Source organism: Bacillus rossius, chromosome 1 (assembly GCF_032445375.1).
Source record: "Bacillus rossius redtenbacheri isolate Brsri chromosome 1, Brsri_v3, whole genome shotgun sequence".
Lineage (NCBI taxonomy): Eukaryota > Metazoa > Arthropoda > Insecta > Phasmatodea > Bacillidae > Bacillus > Bacillus rossius.
The window spans coordinates 216,494,354-216,519,583 of record NC_086330.1 but is presented as its reverse complement, the minus strand read 5'-3'; the positions used below and the strand labels follow the sequence as shown (position 1 = coordinate 216,519,583).

At 35.3% G+C, this 25,230-nt stretch overlaps 1 protein-coding gene across 3 annotated transcripts in view; it reads left to right on the top strand.

Annotated features, from left to right (window-relative positions):
• Positions 1–20,165, top strand: part of LOC134527286 (rab11 family-interacting protein 4A) — a 620,480-nt gene extending 600,315 nt beyond the window's left edge. Inside the window, exons 12-13 of one of the 3 annotated variants that reach the window (XM_063359829.1) lie at positions 9,879–9,914; positions 16,210–20,165. In XM_063359829.1, the coding sequence (XP_063215899.1) occupies positions 9,879–9,914; positions 16,210–16,344 (171 nt within the window). In that variant the 3' untranslated portion in view covers positions 16,345–20,165. The remainder of the gene's footprint in view (positions 1–9,878; positions 9,915–16,209) is intronic. The other 2 variants (XM_063359830.1, XM_063359831.1) reach the window with 2 other exon arrangements.
• The last annotated feature ends 5,065 nt before the right edge of the window (positions 20,166–25,230 follow it).

Sequence of the window (25,230 nt, the reverse complement as noted above, 5' to 3'; positions counted from 1 at the left end):
TTTAAAATATGGTACTACATCCTTACTAATATTATAAATGCGAAAGTAACTCTGTCTGTCTGTCTGTTTGTCTGTTTGTTTGTTTGTTTGTTTGTTTGTTTGTTACCTTTTCCCGGCTGAACGGCTGAACTGATCGTAATGAAATTTGGCAAGGAGATGGATTATATCCTTGGGATGGACATAGGCTATCTTTTGTCTAAAAAAATAAATTTTAAACGGGTTAAAAAAAATATCTTAATTTTATGTAATGTGTGTCATAGATATACAAACTGTTAGTGTCATTCCTCTATGTCAGCCGAGCAATAGCTTTCAAGCCATTACGTTACGTTTTGTATTGTAAGGAACTAAGTAGAGAGTAAGAAAAAAATAAAGATCTTGACAGTTTGTAGTGTCGCCATGTTTGTTTAAATTTTCAATACCGTTTTTGTATACTACAATTTAAATTGCAGAAAAAAATCATGTTTCATAGACACACAAATAGTGAGTGTGTGTCATTTCTCTATGTCCACGAGGTCTCACCGCGTCAATTTTCTCCTTGGGGCGAACCCGTCCGCTTACTTAAATAAATAGCTTTTATCGTTGAATGATTTCATGATTTATTTCATGAAAATCTGCTCTCATAAAAAAGTTAGTTTTATAGACATTTAATAGGTGTCTCTCTCTCTGAAGATCAATCTATGAATCGTTACAAATTTATTTCCTTAATTTTTTTAGTTTGATTTGATAAAATATGATTTCACTAAAAAATCAATTTCTACACCTTCCTATTTTCATTTCCACATTACGAAGTTTCACTTCTTCCGCGCGGAGGGACTCCACGCAATATTTTTGCATGCAATTAAAAACTATTTTTTAATGATGCCAAAGAAGTATAACTTCTCATGCGCGTACCTAAGTACACGCACCCATTTTTTAAATTTAATTTCTTCTATATATTTTTTTTCTCCCTACCTAAGGCACTCACAATTCTTTTAAATTTCACGTGTATGTTTTCAATGTCATTTCAGTTGTGCATTTTTTTGTCAAATTGGTCATTATTTATACTTTGTTTCATTTTGGAAACATACATATGTTTAGGTTATGACAAATAAAAAAAATTAGTTACACTAACATTCTTAGGTTTTTATTGTGTGGATAGTTTCAAGTTTCATATTATATAGGTATATAAATTCTTAAACTGATAAATTTCTTCGAAATTTATTCATAGGTTAGTAGGGCCTACTATTTTTTTCTATTTGTCAATATTGTTATTTTTTTTACAGTACCGTCAGTTGGGGTAACATTGGCCCTTTGAGGGTAACTTTGGCCTAAGACAAAAAAAAAATGTTAAACCATGTTACAACTCTTCAAAATATTTATTAGATGTGATGATACAAATGTTACATATGTATCATCTTTAAAAGATTTGTGCAATGGGAGTGCTTGACTTGATGTAAGTTTTTGGACATACGCCATTGCAATAGCCAATACTCAACCCACCATAACCAATCCGCTTTAACTACATGGTGCACAGCCAATGGGGAGACAGCTCGTCTGTCATTGGCTGAGCAAGATGTAGCCCTTTCTCTGATAAATACCCTCATTTTCCAGCCCCTTCTCAGTCGCACCTGTGTTTCCGTACCATGTGCGTCTCTGCCTGAGGACGGGAGCAGATAGCAGTTCCCGAAACGTCGCTTGTTTCTGTTTAGGTAAAACTATTGTATTTGTTTGTTTTTTCGTTTTGTCATGTTTTTTGTCTCGCTTCAACTGTTGTGCTGAATTATTTTGGGTTTCAATATTTTTGTGTTGTCATCATTTGTGGGGATTTTTTCGTTCTCTTAGTACATTTTTCTTTGTTTTTTCTTTGTTTGCTGACCATATTCCTGTTTCGGAATATTTTGTGGTGTTCATATCCTTGTTGACAACAGCAATTGTTTGCTTAATTTTGTGTGTTTTTTGTATCTTTTTTTTTTGAGTATTTTTATTTTTATTTTTATTTATTTATTTTATTTATTAGTTTTTCTTCAACAGAAAAAGTTCTTAGCAATGGCGTATGTCCAAAAACTTACATCAAATCTATTCTTTCGAGATGGAGTGTTCCGAAACATTCGAGGACCTGAACCTCCACCCCTCCCCCCCCCCCTCACCTTTTTCACAAAAGTGAAAGCCACAAAATTTCGAAAAAATTGGAGGAAATTGTATTAAAATTAAGTCATTACGAACTAAAGTGTCCGGGGCATGGTGGAACTTTTACCCAAAGTCGACTTCGCACCCAATTTTGTGGGAGGGGGGGGGGGGTGTAAAACCCAAAAATTACGAAAAATTTCTTAAATTTAAGTATACTTTTTTACTATTTGGAGTGTTTCCGAGCCATTCGGGGTCCTCAAACTACCCTACCCCCACAAGGAGTCAAAGACCCAATAATAAAAAAGTTTCCCAAACTTTCGAAAACCTATTATCTTTCGGTTTGGAGTGTTTACGAGCCATTCGGGGTCCTCAAATCACCCCCCCCCCCCCTTTCTTAACGGGTCAAAGCCCCAAAATTTAGAAAATTTCAAAAATCATTCTCTTTCAATTTTTAGTGTTTCCCTGCCATTCAGGGTCCTCAAAATCACCCCTCCCCCTCTGGGGACAAAGCCCCAAAATCTCAAAAATTTCAGGAATTTCAAATATCATTTCTTTCGAGATGGAGTGTTCCGAACCATTCTAGGTCCTGAACCTCCACCCCCCTCCCTTTTCTCAAAAGTGAAAACCACAAAATTTCAAAAAAATGGAGGAAATATTAAATTAAGTCATTACTAACTAAAGTGTCCGGGGGATGGCGGAACGTTTACCCAAAGACGTGTTCTCCAACAAATTTGTGGTAAGGGGATTGGGGGAATTCAAAAACCCAAAATTTCGAAAAATTTCTTAAATTTAAAATACTTTTTTACTATTTGGAGTGTTTACGAGCCATTCGGGGTCCTCAAACTACCCTCCCCCCACAAGGAGTCAAAAACCCAATAATTAAAACATTTCCCAAAATTTCCAAAAACCTATTCTTTTTCGATTTGGAGTGTTTACGAGCCATTCGGGGTCCTCAACATCACACCCCCCCCCCCCCTCAGGGGTCAAAACCCCAAAAATTAAAAAAATTTCAAATATCATTCTTTCGATTTTTATTGTTTCCCAGCCATTCGGGGTCCTCAAAATCACCCCTCCCCCTCTGGGGACAAAGCCCCAAATTTAGAAAATTTCAGGAATTTCCAATATCATTTCTTTTGAGATGGAGTGTTCCAAACCATTCGAGGTCCTGAACATCCACTTTCAGCAAAAGTTAAAGCCCCAAAATTTCGAAATATAAGAATATATATATAATTGGATTTTGGTATGTATGACGTTGATAAACTCTTACACCGTTTGACCCATCGCCATGAAAGTTGGCACATCGAAGTGTTTTTATCATGAAGAAGGTTTTTATGCTATCCATTTTTTTTGTAACTCGCCGCTAGATGGTGCTGTAGCGCATCAACTTCTAAATCTTTCAACCGATCGCCATGGGTAAACAGAAAATCATAAGTCACAGATACACAAACAGTAATTATGTGTCATTTCTTAATTTCCAACACACTGGACATATCGCTATCCATTTTGCTGTAACTCGCGGACTATAGATCACCCGGTGTTCAGCCCGGGCAAAGCCGGGTACTGCAGCTAGTACATTATATTATCTTGTTGTCTTCTTTGTAACTTTACTGAAAGAATGGCATTTGGTATATATGTTAACTCACAATAATAATACTTCAGAAGTACTCAATTAACAGTGAACAACCTAGGCCCTATACTAATTTCATTATGTTCATAGAAATATAATTGAAATTACTAATAATGAACTGTATGTGTTTAACGTAGAGATATCGTACGAACTGTATGTGGTACAGACCAACATTTGCTAAGACTCTGTAAATAATTAATTTCAGTTAATGTGTAGAGAATATTAAAAGTTAGAAATAATGATATATAAAACAATGCAAAGTTATCAGCATAAAAATAGAAGTTATTTTTACGTAGCGCCTACTGGAATGAGTATTTTGTGTTGAATTATGTGTCATGATTAATATTCTCTTATGGTATGTGTGTTTGTTAAAATCTTATAAAACATAACTTACTGTTGAAGAATTTTCATTTTTTTGTGATCCTACTTAAACAAGTTTTAATTATATTACACATGTCTATTTTAAAATCATTTTAATGTATACTTATAGAATTGTAATAGGCTCTATACGGACTCTCAAAATGCATGTGAGCATCTATAATTATCTACATCATCATTATGGCCGTTTCACAAGATCAAATATTTATTGAATTCAATCAGTTGCATTCATTGTACATGATTTTCGATATGTACATTGAATTCAATACAAATTGAAGATGTTACTCAACTAAGCTTATTCTTATTAACTTATGAGTATTTTGTTTGTTCAGTACATAAAAGTAAAAGATTCTTTATTATTTAAATAATGAGCATCTATAAGCAATAACGTTTTCTAAATATTTACATAAACATAATTAAATATATTTTTTCAATACTTTATATCTACGATCACATCAACGGCATATTATGTAATCAATGAGGTAGTGAAATATCTTTAAAGGATATTTTCTCCTCTGTAAAGTAAATTTGTAATGCAGCCCTCTTAATGTTAGTCTTGTGAGTTATTTCGTCTTCTAATATGCTACAGCAATATATAAAATTAAGTTTTGTTATTGTTTTAGTCTTGTGTAATGTTAAAGTATAATGTAATCAATTCAATATTTTTTTTTGTAAATTCGTATTCATAAGGATACATATCGTAATAAGATAAATAGTAATATTTGTAAATTTAAATTCTTTGAAACAACGTCGATAAGGGGTTCTCCTACCTCTGTTAAACTGTATGATGGTGCATTGTAAAAAATTAGGTAGTCTGACTTAAGTGAGATTGTATTTAGATTGTGCGTAATGCTTATGCAATATCTAAGCATATGAATTTATGTTATTATCCTTTTAAAACGTTACATGATGAATTTCGCATAGATACTTTTTAATGTCAACTAACATTATTTTTGACGGAATATTACATCCAGTTAAAGAATAATTACCACATGTTTGAAGATTAATTGTATTCCGATACGTTTAAAGTATTAACATTTTTAGATACGACTGATACTACAGTTGTAAATGTGAGGTTTCTTGATTCTGAATGCCTGCATCCGCAATTTCCTTGTGAGCCGCCGGTCAGATTGTCATCCTCTCAGATTGTCGAGGAACCAGATACATTTTTCGTAGCTTTATCACGCGCTGCGGCTACAGTTACTTCGGTTGAATAAGCCACTAAATCTCACTGTTAAAAGAGAGAACTTCTAGAGCAGAATATTGGAAATAAACATTTACTGACACGGCCTCTTAAGGGTGACTGTGTGCTCCACTCACTGTGGGCAGTTGTGTATCAAGTTCTCTAAATGTGTTGAAAACCCAGTCCACTAAACAGATAACTTTTCTCTATCTGAACATTTGGTGATGTCTTGGTGTCTTGCTGTCTTGCTTGAATGAACTGCTAACATTTATGCTGCAGGAAGGGTTAATAATCAGACCAGTACCTTTCAATAGAGACTTATCATCAATGGTGATCTCATGATCGAACTTATAATACAAGTATATACAAACTTCTTCTGGAAGTTTAGTCCTCTCAAGCCAACTTTTTTTCACGTACAGTTGCAGCTTATTGCAAACTGGATCCCTTTGTTCTTTCACAAATTGGCTAGAAACTGGTCTATGATAGAGTAAGTATATTTGACCTGATTCACTAATGTCTCTATTTCCTGTGTTGGTTCTTTTTCCTGTTTGTCTGCAGAAACCATGAGGTTACGTGACAGGGCATCTGCTACAACCAACACTTTCCCTGGCACACAATGAATAAATTAGTCATCCTTCAGTAATCCAATATGGAATTGTTGCAACTCGTGTTAACTCATTGAGGGGTTTAGTATGGAAGATTTGTAACAAAGGTTTATGGTCTGTCTCTAGAATGATAGTTGTACCCATTAAATACTGTTGAAACTTTTCTGCTCCCCATACAAGAGCCAATTTCTCTTTTTCTATTTGTGGGTAATGTTTTCCAACCACTGAAAGTGTACCGGACTGCTGCATGATGCAGCAGCCTAGCCCAAAGGAACTTGCATCAGCACTCAGAATTACCGGTTGACTTGGATCAGGAGTAGGTTCTTCCGAGAGCAACCTCTTTATTTTGTCAAAAGCCATACTCTGGGCACCCCCCCCCCCCTCCCAGGCAAACTGAGCATCTTTTTGAGAAGTGAAGACAGTGGCTCTAATATTTATGACTTTCCTGGAAGAAACTGCGACATTTATTTTTAAACTTTGCAGCTGCCTTGCATTAAAAAAATTAGTTACAACCGACCATCACCAACCTGGGTTTCCGTTGCACAGCAAAGTTATGAAGAGCCTTGATCACTAACAAAGTTCCGAACAAGACAGAATAGATATTGACAAGAGAAGATATCTGGACTAATTTTGCAACCTTATTGAGGAACAAGGATCACGAGTTTTAAAAGTATTACAACACCCTCGCGCGCATGCCTAAGTGCTAGGGAGCAGAGGGGAAGTATCGCAAGGGTGGCGGTAGTAACAGGGAAGGGGGTATTCCGAGAGAGTAAGGGCGGCTGGCGTGCGCTAATTGAACTGTGGTGGTGTAACCACTGCAAAGCTGTGGTCGTTAAACAATCAGTTACTAACCAAAGATGTGGTAGCTTCTCGTGACAGCGCCGGGCAAGCAAGGACTCTGGGATGTCACTTCCGTGCGCAAGGAGCAGTAAAAAAAGTGGCTGCAAGTCTGTTTATGTATATGCTGAAAAGAAACACAAAATTTACCCTGTGATGAGTTGAGGTTTCGTCACATTGATTGTAACTTGGTTGTACCTTGTTTGGTGCGTGCGAGTCTTGTTTAGAATCGTGACTCCGTGCGGCTTGTTTAGTTGTGTTAGGTTTTGTTGGATAGTGCTGCTTGCGCGTGGGTACAAAGAGTGTAGTTTTATTACTGGGCGCTAGAGTTCTCTATGAGTTAGGTGCAGGCAAGTCGCAGTGTCTGTTCGAGATGTGAACTAGGCGCGCCACTTGACGGAGGCTTGTCGTGTTGGCTGTGGTTGAGAGAGTAGCGAGAGTGTTGGTTGTGAACTACTGGAACAGAGGCATGTTGATCCTGAATGAAACTCTGTTTGGGAATGTGTTGATATGAGTTGTCATGGAATTGTGCGTTCTGTTACGGCTTTCATTCAGTCTGTGATAATTTTCTGTAATATTCTATTTGCGTGTCGCGCACAATTCAGTTTTGAGATGTCATGTCTGAGTAAGCTGGGTAACAGATTGTTATATCAAATTGTTTCGTTGAAAGATTAATTCAATTTTTTTGATAGCAGATTCATATGAGAAATGAATCAAACTTTCACAGCCCTTGTAGTCGCTAGAGAATAAATGAAAACCAGTTATGAGCAGCATGCAGTTTGTTCAGTGTGAGTGGGCCTGTTAATGTCTGGTCAAATACGCATCAGTACACTTTAATTCTCGTTCCCCCATGGTCCAAGATAATCTTGTTCTGCGTAAAAGATGGTTTTAGTCATGGTCAGTGCACGTCAATGTGATTGTTCCCTGTTGTCAACTTCAAGCATAATTACATTTGTGTTGCTATTGTGCTATTGTAAGTCCTTGTTTTCACGGAGTTACACAAGCAGCACAGTGACAAACCTCCTTGATAATTAAACCAAGAATATCCATGTGCATAAATATTCATTGCATGTTTATTTTTTAAAGTAATAAATTTTGTAATAAATATGAATATTTAAATATCAATAGTATATAATAATACTGAATGGTTTAAGAGAGATACAAAGTAGTGAGCAAGGTTACCTCAGCCATTCTGATAGCATGTTTATTGCAGTCCCTATTATGAGGGAAAATTTTAATGTGTGTCATGTAGTTAACATGGGTGAGTGATTTTGTAAGTTTATGTAATAAATGGGAACGTTTTAAGTTAATCCTTCAAGTGTTTATATCTGCATAAACAATAGGGTTTTGGTAAACAATTTTATATTGTATGCAGATTTTTAATTGATCTGGCTAGGTGATAGTTTTGAAAGTTATGTTAAATGTTTGTGTCCCCTTTTTTATAATTTTTCTTTATGTCACATACACATTTAATATAAATTTTGAATCTACAGTACGTATTTTGCTTAATATATCATTTTAATAAATTTCTGTGGTAATACTCGTATACAAGCTTTTCACATAGGTTAGTGCAAACTTAGTGCTAGAGCCTAGAATGGTAAAACCCTTAAGAAAGCACTCTGCCCTTCGGACTTATTTAAGATCTTAAGGGGGATTGGGCCTTGTCATCTTACAATTTCAAATATTTTCACACAGGTTGCTGTGTGTGTGTGTGTGTGTGTGTGCATGCGCATGCGCGTGTGTGTTTTTTTTTTGACATGGTATAGGTATTAAACTTAATTTTAACTACTTTTTGAAATCAACACTTGTGAACTTGTGGTGTGGTTATCATGATAGTTGTAGTCGCCCACAAGTAATAATAAGTTATTTCCTTACAGCGCTTACAGACTAGACTAGACTGTCTGTTAATAAATACGTGATTGCAACAACCCTGGCTGTCGTTGAACCTGGTAGCTGAATAACTTGTCAAACACACTGGTGCATACACATCTTCTTTAACTCTAAGTGAAATGACATTAATATTTCCATTCAATTGAAATTTAATTTCTTTGCCTCAATTTACATTTGATACAAAAATTTGTACGTGCTGTCCCAGAAACTTTGTTTACCCAAAAATAGGTGAATGTGGGAAGTAATGGTGTTCAAATGCCAGTTTGCTATTTGTTTTATTTATTGTAACTTTGTACATTTTATATAACTCTGTAATTTTGTCACCTTTACAAAGAACGCAAGCATTGTCTTTTACTGAAACACACAAAAGCACATTGAGGTTCTTACTCTTCTTTGCCTTGTATTCATTGAATAAAAGTTTACCACTTACCAGTAATAATTCATAATATAATACCTGGTTAGTGCTAGAGCTAAACTAATGCACTTTGGTCTTATAATTTTTTGTGTGTTCAACAAATTCATTTAATTTTTACAACCTTGTTAGAGCTTCATTCAACCATTTGGTATTCAGAACTACAGCAACAGATCCTAGATGTATTTGCCAACAAGTGTGATGTGGAGGTGTTAACATGGTGTACCTGAATGTACAGAGTGCAAGTTAGTTTCAGCAAACATCTAGGATAAGTTATGTGCTAGTTAAGTTAATATTGTGTTTTTTTAGCAGAATTGCTGTCAAAAGCAAAGCTCATAATGAATGGTAGGCTTTTCACAACCTAAGTAAAATGTTGGAACATTTCACTTTGATTTTGCTCACATAACCAGAGTTATTGATTTGTAGATGCCAAATGGTTTAAGTCTCTGTTGTATGTGTGAAATTAAATAAAAATATATATGGAGTTGTTTTTAAATATACTTTTATGTTTTGCTTGTATGTAATGCATCCAACCCATCAGAAACTATACTTGTGTTTTATTTTCATGTAAGATGTGATTTTGTTTTTGTTGAAGTTTGCTGTCAATTTGTATCTTATTGCATTGTAAAGGTAGTTAAATTGTATGCTTATGATCAGAATGTAATATTTATTAATAGCCTTTTTAAACCCCTTATCAGCATTTCCCTAGCCATCTCGTACGTATTTGTCAGTGCTGTATGGTGGTTTGGTTAGCCAATGGTGGATGGCGGTATTAAAGCTTGCTGTATGTGGCTGTTTGGTAGATTTGAACATTGTGTTGTTAATTTTTGGTTTTCGCAGCAGAAAAACTCGGCGGAGCAGGGGGTAATAGTTGAGGTAGGTTTCACTAAATGTTGCTTTATACTCTTTCGATGATGTTACCTTTTTGGTTTATTTCTTGTAGCATACCTGCTAAGCTTCAATTTTTGTGTTAAAACAGCATGATCTTAATTATTGTAAGAGTATCTTTTTATAGCTCATTTGTGGTAGGTATGCATGTTTACTAAACCTCTTTGCTGAATGTTATTTTCTATTGGTGTAATCAATGCTTGCATCAACAAATGTATCATGTCACCAAAATTTTGCAAGTCAAATGAAAATTGAGCAAACAATGTGAGGTCTTAAAACCATAATTAAGTACATAAATATTTCTGTACTGCACATAAGTGTCTCCCTTCGATACGAAGATCACATGCCCTAGTTGACTCCAAAAATCTCTGCTGGCTAGACTGTGCTCCTCACACGAGTTAAGCCTAGCGACAGATGTTCAGACCACTGCAGCGCTCTTGGGCCAAATGCCTTGACCAGAAATACCTCCCCAACAATAATAAATAACTACATGCTAGGGGAATTCCGCATGCTAGAACATTTTATGGGGCATTTGAAAGTAAAGTCGTGAGATGTAGACTACTGTTACCTGAGCAACTAACCACTGAAGCATTGTTCATTCACAGAGTCTTGATAATGGCATGATTAAAACCCAACACTGGCTATCCAAAAATTTGTAATAGAAGTTAGTATGCTAAAACACCTATTTTAACATTACCTGACCTAGTGTGTGTGTGTTTTTTTTTCATTGCCTAATGTTTAAACAAGAATTAATTTTAAGGCTTGTTCTCGTACACCATGTAGATTTTTTCCTCTTTCTCATAATTACTGTTATTAAAGCTATATATTCTGACATTTTAGCACAATACCTCCTTTGCGTTTGGTGTTCTGCAACTTATTTTCAAAAGATATTCATTAGTTATAATATAATGGGTGTAATAAGACATTCAAGGGATTATAATTAACACACACTTGGGGTGATTATTTTATATTACACTTGGTGAATATCTGTTGAAATAAATGTGAAGTAGCAACATGGTTGTTGAGACAAGAGTACTCAAGTGCAAGTGTTAACTTATAAGTTATAAGAACACTTGGATAATTATACACACTTAAGGTTATTAACAAAACACTATATATATATATATATATATATATATATATATTTGAACATTCATTGACTTCGTTTTCAAGCTTTTCAAATCTGATAAAAACTCAAATTTGGAATCCACTTATTTTTTGTTTAAATTAATCGTGCCTAACTTCATCATGCCTAAATTCGTCATGCCTACATTGTTTGTTCCTCACTTCATTTTGACCTATGTTATTTTCCTTTACATCATTTTGCTTCACTTCATTTTGCCTCCATTATGCTTCACTCCATTTTGCTTCATTTCCTTTTGCTTTATTTCATTTTGCTTCATTTAATTTTTCTTTAATTCTTTTTACGAATTCATTTTGCTCACTTAATAATGCCTTACTTCATTTTCCATAACATAGATTTTTAATATTGAATTTTCTTTTATTGTTATTACTTCATTATATCTGTGATACTCCTAACATGTTTTTCTAATAAAAATAACATGTGGTGTAGAATTCAAATGTGCAGTGCACTGACAGGTAAGCATGAGGTAAAATTGTGACTTACACGAGGGTAGCTGTGGTGTAGAGTATGTGTGTGATCCTACAATTAGTGATGACCTGGGATTTACTACAGATACATGGTGCACTGACAGATAAGCATTAGGTGAAAGTGTGACTTGGATGAGTGTAGGTGTGGAGCAAAGTGAATCATGTATGAGCAGTAATGACATGAGGTTTACAGATATGCTGTTACTGAGAGATACGCATGAGGTGAAGGTCTGACTTGCAAGAGAGTAGCTATGGAGCAGAGTAAATGTGTAATGTTTGATGTGCGAACAGAGATGACCTGGTGTTGACATCAGATATGTGGTGCACTGAGAGAAAACCATGAGGTGAATGTGTAACTTGCATGAGGGTAGCTGTGGGGCAGAGTAAGTGTGTGATTTACAAGCAGTGATGTTTTGGTGTTGAATAAGATGGGCAGAGCAGTGATATACAACTATGAGGTTAAGGTGTGACTTGCATTAGTGTAGCTTTGGAGAAGAGTATGTGTGTGATATACAAGCAGTGTTGACCTGAGATTGAAATAAGATGCATGGTGCAGTGAAAAATAACCATGAGGTGAATATGTGTAGCTGTAGAGCAGAGTAAGTGTTTGATGTAGAAGCAGTGATGTTTTGGTTTTGACTCCAGATGCGCGGAGTGCATGATGTACGAACAGTGACGACCAGGTGTTGACTGTTCATGTATGTTGCTCAGAGAGAGAAGCATGATGTTAATGTGCGACTTGCACGAGGGTAGTTGTGGAAAAGAGTAAGTGCGTAATTTACAAACAATGATGACCTTAGGTTGACTCCTGTCATGATACTGAGGGCGTACGGTGTTGTGGTGAAATTATCGGAGCAAATTTGTGGGCGCCACCACGTGAGTGGGCACGTGGACCCGGCTGGAGACCCTAACTCAGGGCGTTACGTGGCCCGTGTGCGGCGAGATATTGGCCCTCTAGATATTATACGCGCAGCTCTCGACCCTACCTAAGCCCGCTCTCAGCGTCGGGCACGCTACTAATACGCAGTGGGTTCTCAGGGCGTCCCACACGCCGCCGGCCAGGTTGGGATCCCACGTGGCCCCCCCAAACACAAAAACACGTAACACAGTTAATTGGTTTATTCTACTCACGATTTATATCCGTACACGCTCCTTCGCTGATACAACTGAGAAAAACGCCCGAGGCACGAATCGGCTTAGGTGAGGAGGCGAGCCACGCACGTGGTCGCCTCAAGGCAGCGACACGACCGCCCTCGGCCGGCGGAAGAGAGAGACTGTGATGAGATCATGGTTTGCAGGTGGCACATGGCGCCCTTCGCGCCAAACACAATTACCGTTACAACATTCTGCGATTCCGTGCCCCGGCGAAAGTTAAGTAAATAATAGATTACATTAATAAATATATAAAAATTACTGGCAATTTAAAATACATTAATGTTTACGTAGTTATTGAGAATTATTATAAAACATTTCTACCCTCGTCCAAGTCCGTGCCTATTCGGGTCCGCCCGGGCAACGTCTATAGTTTTATAATTAATGTAATATTTAAATTGAAGAAACACATGATTAAACTGCAACAAGACACTGGGGCAAAAGAATGAAAGAAAAAGGGTTACAATATTAATTAGCATACTTAGGGGTGCGGCGCACTGCATCTAAGCGCCCTCTTGCCGGGCTGGAAACACACGCACACACGCACGCACGAGCGGGAGGTTTGAACTGAGACGGTGGTTGGGCGGTGTCATATCGGGCTCAAAGGGGCCGCAGGCCCTGACGACGTCAATACTAATGTGCTTTATCCAAGTTCCACAAATGGGAACTAATGATAAATACTGGTAATGACTTGTATTGAAACTAGTTGGAATCTAGTTAGTGATTATCATTTAATGTATGACCATAACTGATTCTGCAAAATGAATGCACCCAACTCTCTAACATACATATTTAAACATACCTAATTTAGCCATGACAATTAAAACTGATTAAAATAAAATAATAATAATGTAGCATTTAACTTAAAAGGAAATATTATTAGGTATGACTCAATGGTTACTTTACATACATTTACAATTAATTTACCATTTATTGAATTTTCCTATATGAAAACCATTATTAATTAATAAGTTTAATATTAATTGCACATTATCACTTAACGTAGTAACTCAGATGTAGAGAGTGATATACTAGTGAATTAGTTTGTGGAGAAATTTAGTAATACGTACGATGGAATGAATGTCCAACAATGTGGCACAACACTAGATTACACAATAAACCTGTATATTAGCTTCTCAGCAATGTTGTAGAGATGGAAGTTGGTGATATGCAGACCTCTGGGACATCTAGGCACAGTTTGGGATAGCGAGGCTGTGTGGAACAAGAGGCTACAACTACAGTGACTTGCAGGAAGCAGGAACTTGATGTCTGCAAATCCTTCAGCTGGCTAAGGAATATGAGTTAAGGGCAGAACTCACCAAAGACAGCGGACAGAAGCAGCGAAGGCAGGGTGGCCTCAGCGATCACCAAATTCTCCGTCCACAAGTAGACGACGCCAGATGCGGGAAAAAGTTACACCCTACGTCTGCAATTAAACATGACGGATGTCCTGTGAAGAATACAGTATAGCTAATGCAGCTAAGATCGTAGTTGGTGTGAAATCTTCTAGTCACCAGTGTGGGGTCTCGTAGAAATCTGTATCACCTCACACATGGAAGACGTCTTGCCTAATGCCTGATTCGAACTCGGCTCCCCTTTATATTATTGTGAAAATGCTCTTTGGATTTGACTAGACCATCGAGGAGTAACGAAGCTAAGAGAAAGACTTGATGACACTATTGCTACCTAGAAAGCTTTGTGAAGGTGCAAATTATCTATGAATGTGTTTAATGCAAATGTATATTCAATAAGGAATAATCAACCATAAAAAAATGGAATTGAAGACAATTTCATAGTAAAGTAAATTTAAAACTTTGATAAAATAATACCGTGTTTTCTCGTATAATCGTCGCACATTTTATTCTAAAATTAAGTTTGAAAAGTAGGGGTGCGACGATTATGCGTAAAAAAAAATTTTGTTGGGTAAAGTTATTCATAAAAACAAAACCCGTTCATGTAAAGTACGTTTATTTAAAAAAAGGTGGAGTATACAATAGCACGCCAAACAATCTATATTAATAATTCCTTAAACAAAAACCTTTCTTCAACTTTAAATATAAAAACCAAAACTCTAACACGAACGCAAGCACTTGAATCTGATGTGAACTAACGTGTCGTAGTACACATTTGCCACGAAAGAATGCGGGCTATCAAATGTAGTTAACTCGGCACCAGACAGAGAGCGCGCGTTGCATCCAATCGGCGAGATATCGATATTCGACTACGTGCGCGCGCTCTATACAGGAAGCAACATAAACAAACATGAATTATGGGCTGGCTACATTTTTATAAGCAGTATGCCGCGGTAACGCAGACAATCAGATAAAGGAAATACCGTTTAAAAACGTCTTTAAAAGAAAATTTACACTTCAGACAACTTTGTATTTCCGTTAATTAAATAAATAAGTGGTAATGACTTGAAATTAAATTTTAGATTATACCTACACCGCAGCGACGCAGACGATCAGATAAAGGAAATAATGTTTAAAAAGTCTTTATAAGAAAATTTACACGTCAAATAACGTCGTATTTTTCTGTTAATTTATTAAGTAAGTGGTAATGACCGAAATAATATTAGATTTGTACTTTAAAATACATCGTTTTATACGGAAAAGATACCTACACAAAGCGCTCGGCTTATACTAGCGGGACAAAAAACATCATGCGACGTTTACGCGAGAAGTTATTTTATCCCAATTTTGACAGCCTAAAATATGATTGCGACGATTATGCGATAAAACACGATAGTCCTAAAAAATAAGTATTCAATTTTGTTTGATTAAATATTAGGTGTACATCACCTCAAAATAGTAATAACATATTGGAAGCATTCTCAATGCTTACACTCCAGATGCATGGTTCACTGAACGAAAAGAAGATGTGATGTGACATGGATGATGGTATCTGTGGAGCAGAGTATGTGCATGATGTACGAGCATTGATATCCTTGTGTTTGTACAAATGCGTGGTGCACTGAGCCCAGCAGAAGGTGAATGTGTGAATTGCATGAGGATACCTGTGGAGCAGAGTATGTGCATGATTTACAAGCAGTGATATCCTTGTGTTTGTACAAATGTGTGGTGCACTGAGCCCAGCAGAAGGTGAAAGTGTGAATTGCATGAGAATACCTGTGGAGCAGAGTATGTGCATGATGTACAAGCAGTGATATCCTTGTGTTTGTACAAATGTGTGGTGCACTGAGCCCAGCAGAAGGTGAATGTGTGAATTGCATGAGAATACCTGTGGAGCAGAGTATGTGCATGATGTACGAGTAGTGATATCCTTGTGTTTGTACAAATGCGTGGTGCACTGAGCCCAGCAGAAGGTGAATGTGTGAATTGCATGAGGATACCTGTGGAGCAGAGTATGTGCATGATGTACGAGCAGTGATATCCTTGTGTTTGTACAAATGTGTGGTGCACTGAGCCCAGCAGAAGGTGAATGTGTGAATTGCATGTGGATACCTGTGGAGCAGAGTATGCGTGATGTACGAGCAGTGATGACCTGGTGTTGACTACAGATGCGTGGCGCACTGAGAGAGCAACAGGAGGTAAACTCCCAACTGCGTGCATACATCGACGGCATCCTCCTCAACATCGTGGAGAACTACCCTCAGCTCCTGGAAGTGAAGAACCCTGCGAGGCCGGACTCCTAGGATGCACTGTGCTGCCCCTGTGCATGGTTTCTGAACACTGCTGTCAGTTTGTGGGAGGCTTCTTAAACCCTCATCATTTCTTTGTTGTGGAGAAACTGAAAGTTATTATGGAAATAATGTTATGTATTGTCTGATCTAGGACATATTTTGGTCTTGGACAGAATTTTTGTGTGTTATATTATTTTTGATTTGATTGCACAAATTATTTATATTTTGAAAATGCAAGTGCATAATTGTCTTATTTTTGAAAAAATTATAATTTTTTTTATGGTGTATGTGCTCTTTTTGCTTTATTTTTTAGTGTGAGGTTTGTTGCTCCTTTATGGAATCTCTTTATTGAAATTTTAAAACTATGCTTTGGGAAGCATAAGGCTTGAATATGTGTATTATGAATTTTTACAGCATTACCCGTTAGAGTACAGATTATCCTATTTTGCTTGGTTTTTGTGTGCCAAGGATAATTTATGTTAAATATTAAGAAGTGGTGAAATAATTTGATATATTTTAACTTATGTATTCCTTTTTTTTCATATTTAAACTAAGTAAAAACTGGTAATTTTTTCTTGGCTAGGCCTAACGTAATAAAGAAACACAATGATAAATGTGAATCTGTTTTAAATTTTTTTGTGGATATGCAATTAAAAGAAGCTTAACTGTATGATTTGTTATAAATTTTTCTTAGTACATAGTAATAATTCTAATGTTTGTAAATAAGTGAAATTTATCTGTTAAATACATAATAAATTTTTGTATATAAACTTTAGTAAGTATTAAAAGTAAAACTATTTTTATACACAAGTATTTTATCCGTTAGCCAAATATAGTTATTTATATTATTTTTTTTTAAGATCTACTGTTTAAATTTTTGTTTGTAGAATATTTAACTTGTCTTAGATAAATTTATTATTAAAATTTATGCCTAATGAATGTTTATTATGCAGTATTAAGAGATTATATTGAGAAATTTGTGTAGAGTGGGTCAGTGGCGAAGCCAGGGGGGGGGGGAGGGTTTAGGGGTTCAAACCCCCCCCTTCCCCCCCCCTTAGCACCAAATATTTAATTAAATTTCTTATCGCTCAAAAAAATTCATATTAAAAATTAATAAAATTTTTACTATTACAATATTTAAATTTAAGTACCGAAAACTGCAAAAATAGCACTATTTTACACCTTAAAATCCAAATTTTCCCGGGGGAGGACCCCCGGACCCCCGCTTTAAGACGGGGGAGGGGGGGGCATGCTTCTTAACACCCCCCATACACAAATACTGACTACGCCACTGGAGTGGGTAGGTATTTCTGCAAGATTTTGTATTTGTAATCTTAAATGTTCTCAGTTCAGAGTTTTAAGATATATTGTTTTTCATTGCAGAATTATCTCTCTACTCTCTAGTTACATATTTCTAGTTTTTTTTTTCTACTTTAAATGTAGGCCTAAATAAAATTGTATCTGCAGAAGTCTACAAGTTCAATTTTTTTTTCATATACAAAATAATGATTTGATAGTAATAATAGGGTACGTAGTTTGAAACACAAGAAGTATGTTACGAAACAGTTATTCACATTGTTAAAATTTGTCCGTCCAAAGTTGCCATTTCTTGTTTTAAAGGCTGTGATATCATGTTAGATTGGATTAGAATAATTCTGGAAGATAGAGCTGGCTTGATATTATCTGTTTGTAATTGATAGTACTTTTCGTAAAACAAAATATATATATTTTATTTTACTTGCTACCTCAAATATTAAGCTCACAAACAAGACCTGCTTACCATAGAGGGATGGAACCTATAGGAGTATAGGCACTTAATTAAAGATGTCATGATCATAAATATTGTACCACCATTATATTTATGAATTTTTGTTTTGTAAAAGTAAATGTTCTTGATCTGTGGTATAGTCTTCTATCATGCTTAGATTGCAGTACACAGCAAATGGCATCCACTGTTTCCAGATTGATAACACCCAGCTTGTTAATATTAAAATTAATATTTTGTATACTATAAATACAAATTATATTAATTTTATTACATTTTTTTTTCTATTTTTTATTTTTCTAAGGCCAAAAGTAGGGTCTTTTGATAATATTATTGCATTAGTAAACAATCTGACAGTTAAAATTATCAGTTCTAATATTAATTAAATATCAATATCATACAGTAGAAACTATTTGTACCATTCTGTCTCTATTAATGACAAGGCGTTCCATTTATTATGTCATGTGTTCAAAAAGAGCTGAAATTTATAATATTTAAAGATATAAAAATAATTTTGATGACAAAATAGTTGAAACCAATATACATAGCATCTTTCAGTTTAATTTTTTAAAAAGATACGTAACATTATCAGATGATGCTCTTGAATAAATACAAGAAGAAAGAAAATTTCTGAAATTCTCATTAGCAATTTACCTTTTAAAAATAATATTTTTTTTTAAGTTGATTTAAAAATGTTTTAATACAATATGAAGTTAAGTCTAAACCTTTTATATTCTTTGGGTATATCTCGGTAACAGATCACACCAAAACAAGGACAGCGCTAGCAGATATTGTTTTGTATCACGTATCCTTCAACCTGATGGTATGTTCCTGTATGAAGACAGATCCAACTTTGAATTTTGGGAGGGGCTATTTGCGTGGTCAAAAAAGGAAAGGGTTGAAGGGGAGCCGATGACCAGAGGGTTTTGGGGGGTAGGTTTCAAAATACCTCCCAGTTAAATGGAAAGTAAGAAATTAGAAATTTAGAAAAGTAATAGTCCCTTATTTTAACAAATTTCTGACTTATTTAAAAAAAAATTATATTTTTAGTTATTTTAAGTAACAGAGCAGTTGGAGGAGGGAGAAATCAACCCCCTCGTTCCTCCCATTGGACCACTACTGTACTATATACCTATATTGATTGTGTGGTACGTGATGCTTGTTGTTTTAATTTAGTGCATCGAAAGTTCCTGGCCAAACAAAAACTCAAATATCACAATATAAAACAAATTATGTCAGGTCTTATGAAGATTTTTCATTTGTATTCAATGTATGATCATAATTAATTGTTAGATCACAAGTTTATGTTGTGTCCAGGATCTTTCGTCGTACAAACTTAAAACATCAAGCATTATGTATTACAAAGTCAATGTATATTGGATCACTCCATCGAAATCAAGGGATAAAACTTTGATACAAGATACAGAACTTTTACCAAGAGAGAGATGGAATGCCCATTAAAGTGCACACTCCAATCTAAGGATGAGACATTCTATAAATATGAGTTTTTTTATTCTTGAATGAATAGAGATATTGGAAATAAGAGTTCATGCATGGTTTAAAATGATTTGGATTTATTTTTAAATCACTTTCTTGGTATTCATTTTTTTTATTTTAATCGAGATCATTTTATTTATGATATAGTTACAGTCTAAAAACTATCTCTAAATAAAATTTACAATAAAGTGTTTTTATATGTCTGTTTTGCATCATATTGTGTTTAAATGTGGATGCGCATAGGAATGTATATTTGCAACTGTGCTTAAAAAATTATAAGTTTCCTTGGCAGTGTGTTTGACAGTCATTAAATAGGTACCAATTCATGGAAAAATTTCAAGCAGTTGTGAATTCATGCATTCCTGCATTTTTCACCTGGAACCTATGTACTTTCTCTCTCCTTTTAATTTAACAGTCCTATAGTGTCATAAAACCTTATTGAACTTGGTAAAGCAAACATTTGAGTGATGTCTCTCATTCCTAATCTTCTTGTTCTTATAATGAGTTATGTTGCTATTAACTTGTATGTACATTTCTTAAATAAAAATAAATTTTTTTTGGCATCCCCTAAGCAACTTGAATTTATAATGTAGTATACTCAGTATAATCAAACAAAAGTGAAACATTTTTGAAATCAAGTGATTATTCATCATAAACTTTTACTTCATGAACCTTTGTAAAAAAAAAAATATTACAGTACGTTTCATCTAAACTATTAAAATTCTTGTCAAGTCAGCTATTTCAGGTCTGCAGAGCAGGCTATATGAAAGTTGCTTTGAAAAACAGAGTTCAAAATGTTCAGTTTAGCTGAAAGCACTAAAGTTCAGCTACTTCATAAATATAGAAATTTTGGTTTTCTTTTTCTTCAAATATTGTCTAGTAAACTAATCATTTAACTTGGTTATTATTTAGTTTTATCACTCTGAAAAATGTGACTGTGAAAACTACAGCTTCTTCTGATGATCTGCCATCTTGCTATGCAGCAGTTAACATATACCAGCCAGGAGAAGTTACGTCATCTCGCCCAATGGCGGCTGGTCTACATTTCGACTCTGCTGGTGTCGCGCTATGTTCGGACAAGCAGTGAGCCAGTTTGACTTCACTACCTGGTTCTCTGCCTATGGGATTCTTAAACCATTATGAACATTATCACTGATTAGGTAATGTTTTTATTGCACTAAAAGAGGAACAGATTATTGGACTAACAGTGCTGTAAAGACATAACCAGTGAGTTGGATTACTCACGTGAATTGAGCATTGAAATGATGGCTATACCGACATAGCGACTGTGTTCCTCCAGTCGCTGAAGATATGAAAATTGAATCGCTTTCAAGGTGTAATGATAAGGATAACAATCAAAAAACTGTTTCAGTGCTGACATATTTCAATAGTTACGTTTATATCATAAAGATGTGGTTACATTTTTATTAAGGTAATTATTAACATTTAGACTGTTATAAACCTAGTTAACTTAGTTTTTATTTAAACAAAATTTTTCAGCATTGATAAATTTGAAAGATTCTGTACTGATTCTGATGTGTTGATAATTGTTGTGATTGGGGAAGTCATTTGGTGGACAATTTGCCACTGAAAAGCATTTGTACAGACCATGAACGCCTCAACAACAAATGCTTGCAAAAAAAAACTGTAAAAAATTTTGGAATTGCATTTTGCTCTTTGATTTTAGGCAGCTCTAGTGCTTACATCTCAAACTAATATGTGTGAGTGTTATAATGGCTGCAAGACAGTGTCAACACAGCCACTCTAGGGTAAGAAATATTTTATTTTGCTTGTTTCTTGTTATAATTATTTTATTTTTATTTTACAGAACATGTATAGAAGTTACATAAAATACATCAAAGCTTTAAACAAGATGATATGTTCATTAATGTTTGCATTATGGCTTTTGAAAAATCATGTGTCATGTATGACACATTGCTAAATATGTACATACCATTGATCTATATAGCCATGTGTCACTAATGAGACACTATCAAATCTCTAGCAATGCATACCCTCATCTGTTTGTGTCGCTCGTGACACATTGTCAAAATTATAAAGTTAAATATATTTTTTGTTTTACAACAATATCAATAGTTTTATTACAACATTGTTTCTATGCAATTGGTGTATTTTGTGGTTTTGTTTTTGGTTTTGTGTCTTTTGTTGATATATACACTACAGTTCTCGAATTTATAACAATGCCGACACATAATGTTTGTACGATTATGTTTTCAACAAGAGTTTAATTTTTCACTCCTCATTATAACCTTACCTGTTATCTTGCGGGTTAGGCAAATGTAACTCGTCTTTTTTAATTTTTATTTTCCTTTATTTTTTTGGTTAGAAATGGTAGTTTATAATTCCCTTATTACTTTTATAAACTCTAATTGTTAATGCCCGAAAATCATAGCCATTTTTGACAGTCCTTAGGAACAGTAAGATAATTAATTTTGTTACAGCATTGTTAGGTGCACTTAGCAATATCAAATTTTTTTCTTCCCCCATAATTATTAGTAGGGACACCTGTTTGTGGTGAAAATTCTTGGTTGATTTCATCAATTTTTTTTGCTGATTTCGGTGTTTTTTCTGTCAATTTTTATCCCATTTCGTCACAAATTTCGCTAAATTTTAGGTCGAGGAAAAAATTGTTAGCGAGAGTACTAACATAACAAGGCTTTTTTAATATAATAATACACATGCTGTACAATTTTCTCATCGATAAAACCATAAATGATGCAACAAAAAAACTAAACACCAGTTTCTTAGTCAGAAAATGCTAACGTCATTATTAATTCCATGTTACAGGGCTTTAGGTTTACTCTCTTGTCACTCATTATGTTCCCATACATTGAGAAACTCCTTTCAGTATCTACGTTACTGATAGGAACCCACATTGATTTTAACTTAGTGCAGCATTAACAAAGTCAGGAAAATGACACTTGAGTGAAAGCAACATTTTAACTATATCAACATCTACATCATCTGTTTGGCATGCATTTACAACAGAATCCCTAAACTGTAAGTACGGCAGTAAACACTCAGTTGGTGGAAGTTCACACAAGATGGGTATATTTTTCGTGGCTTCGTGAATTTCATGATTTTTCAAAGCCAATTTCAAAATATTTCTGGGATCAAAAAGTTTACCAAGACATGAAACAAACTCCTTGGCACTATCAGACGCAATCAAATGATTCAATTTTTTAAGACACTTTTCTCCTACTAACTTTAATTGAGATGTCAGTTGAGACTGGCTGTGTTTGGATAACTTTATAAGTAAATCTGATGTTTTTACGAAAAAGAACCCATCTTTCAGTAACTGAAACATTTTTCTGAGGTCACAATAATGAGAGGAAAGGGTTGGTGCCATCGGAACACTAGAACTCTCGAGATACTCAAGTAACTTGCAACTTTTACGGCAATGTTCGACAAGAGCAACTGCTTGACAATGTATCGTTCCAACTTCACGTGCAGTCAGATTTTTGAAGTACAGAACATTAGCACTTTCTTCTTCCAGTGATTGCAAAAACTCTACCAGATCATGCAGATAATCACTTAGATACTCCACACTCGGAAACCAGGAATTCCACCGCGTAATCACAGGGATAGGAAAAAGTTTGGCTTTCTGTGGCTGATCTTCATACTTATTTCTTAAAAACTCCAAGTAGGCATGCTTCCTTTTACGTGTGTTCAGAAAGGCATGCTTTGCTTGACAGACACAGGTATTCAACTCAACCAGTACCACAGACCAAATATTCCCCACCAAATTCAGTTTATGTGCCCAGCACTGTGTGTGCACCAGCTTCTCAGAAACCAGAATTCTGATTGCCCCAATACACTTGGTCATGTAGCGTGCCGAATCTGATGTTATTGAAACGATGTTGCAATACCTGATTTCCAGTTTCTGCACAACATCAACAATGGCTTGTGAACATTCAGTAGCATTAGCATTATTTAAAATTATCACTCCCTCTACATAAAGTTTTTGAGCTGAAGCATCTCCACACCCTAACACTTTAATAAGCACCATGAAAACACACTGCCCTTTCTTGTCTGTGGTTTCATCACACAGAATGGAAACCCTCTGGTCTTTCACAGCTGCCTTGATTCGATCTTCTTCTTCTTTTATTATTTCGGGGACATAGCCCTCTCTGTCGCGTTGCTGTTGGTAGATCTGCGGCACCTACATCATATTTTAAAATATTGTACATATTGTGCAACTTTTTTTTAGTGACTTGCATAAACGAAATAACTAGAAGCCCAACCACTATAGTACCTACAAATGTCGGAATGAGCAATACAATTGTAGGGCAAAATCTCAACTTTAAAAGGTTATACACTTTTGTTTAGAAGTAAATATCCCTACTGCAAATAGCTACTGGTATAAATTTGAGGCAATAATGTTGCACAATATAATTTTCTTAACTCTTTGATCAGCTTTTTACAGATGCTCCACAAGTTACTGCCAAACATAAAAAAGTTATTTAAACATATCTTTAAAAATCACGTCGACTTACCTTCAATGTACTTATTCATCCACTCTCTGAGACTAGGATGATCAATTTTTTCGAGCGGAATATTAGCCTCCAGGAATGCTTGCGTCATAGATAAAACAAATTCACGTTTATCGTGTTTTGCCTTTTTAATACCAACTACCTGTGCTAATGAAACTTGTCGTTTGATGCCAGTAGATGACGATGCGGTTAACCTATCCTTATTTTTTTTGTGTGCGACACTATTCTTAATGTGTTTGAGACACGTGTCTTTTCTTTCCCACTCGATTCGTACATTACAGTATTTGCATATCAGTATTTTATTTGCCTTATCAAAAATGTAAAAGCCGTCATCTGCAAATTCTCTTTCACGGTCATATATCGTTACAACCATTTTCAACGAACCTCGGCAAATACGTATCTGACTTCAGTATATCGCCGTTTGTTGACTAACAATCATTGATAAGGGAGGGAGCCTAACAATCCCGCGGAAAAAATAAGTGTATTGAAGTCTTTTGTCGCTTTAGCAAACTTGACGAAATTAAAAAGTCGTGCGTAATATCGCATGTGATAATTTTAAATTGTTGAGTTATTTGCGTTAACGTATCGGACTAATCGGACTACACTGGGTATGCGCTCGGTACAGCGCCAAAAATTGTTTTACCATCGAATTTCATGGTCGCGCAGCCGAACAAAAGAGCACTCGCCGAGCGCCGATTTATCGAGTACGCACCGGTTTTGACTTTCAGGATCGATACATCAAAATAACGACGTAAATAAAAGAATGAGTCCAGAAAAATGTTATTTTTTCGCGTATTTCGCAAGATCTTTTGTTGTTTCGTGAAGTTTATCATTTTTCATGAGAAAAAGTGAATTTCGTAATTATTTCGCGATTTCACGCCTCGCAAAAAACAGGTGTCCCTAATTATTAGTTATGTAAATCTTCAAAATGGGTCCAACATGTGATATGAATGTGTAGTTATATACTTACCATTAACTATCCCAAGAATTTTATAAGCAGCTCTTGCATTCCTTCTATCTGTTTTAGGTTCAAAACATACCATGTTCCAGTAGGACAGCAAAAATTATTGCCCATGTTGTAATGTTACTTGACTCTTTATTACTGACTATTTATTTGAAAAA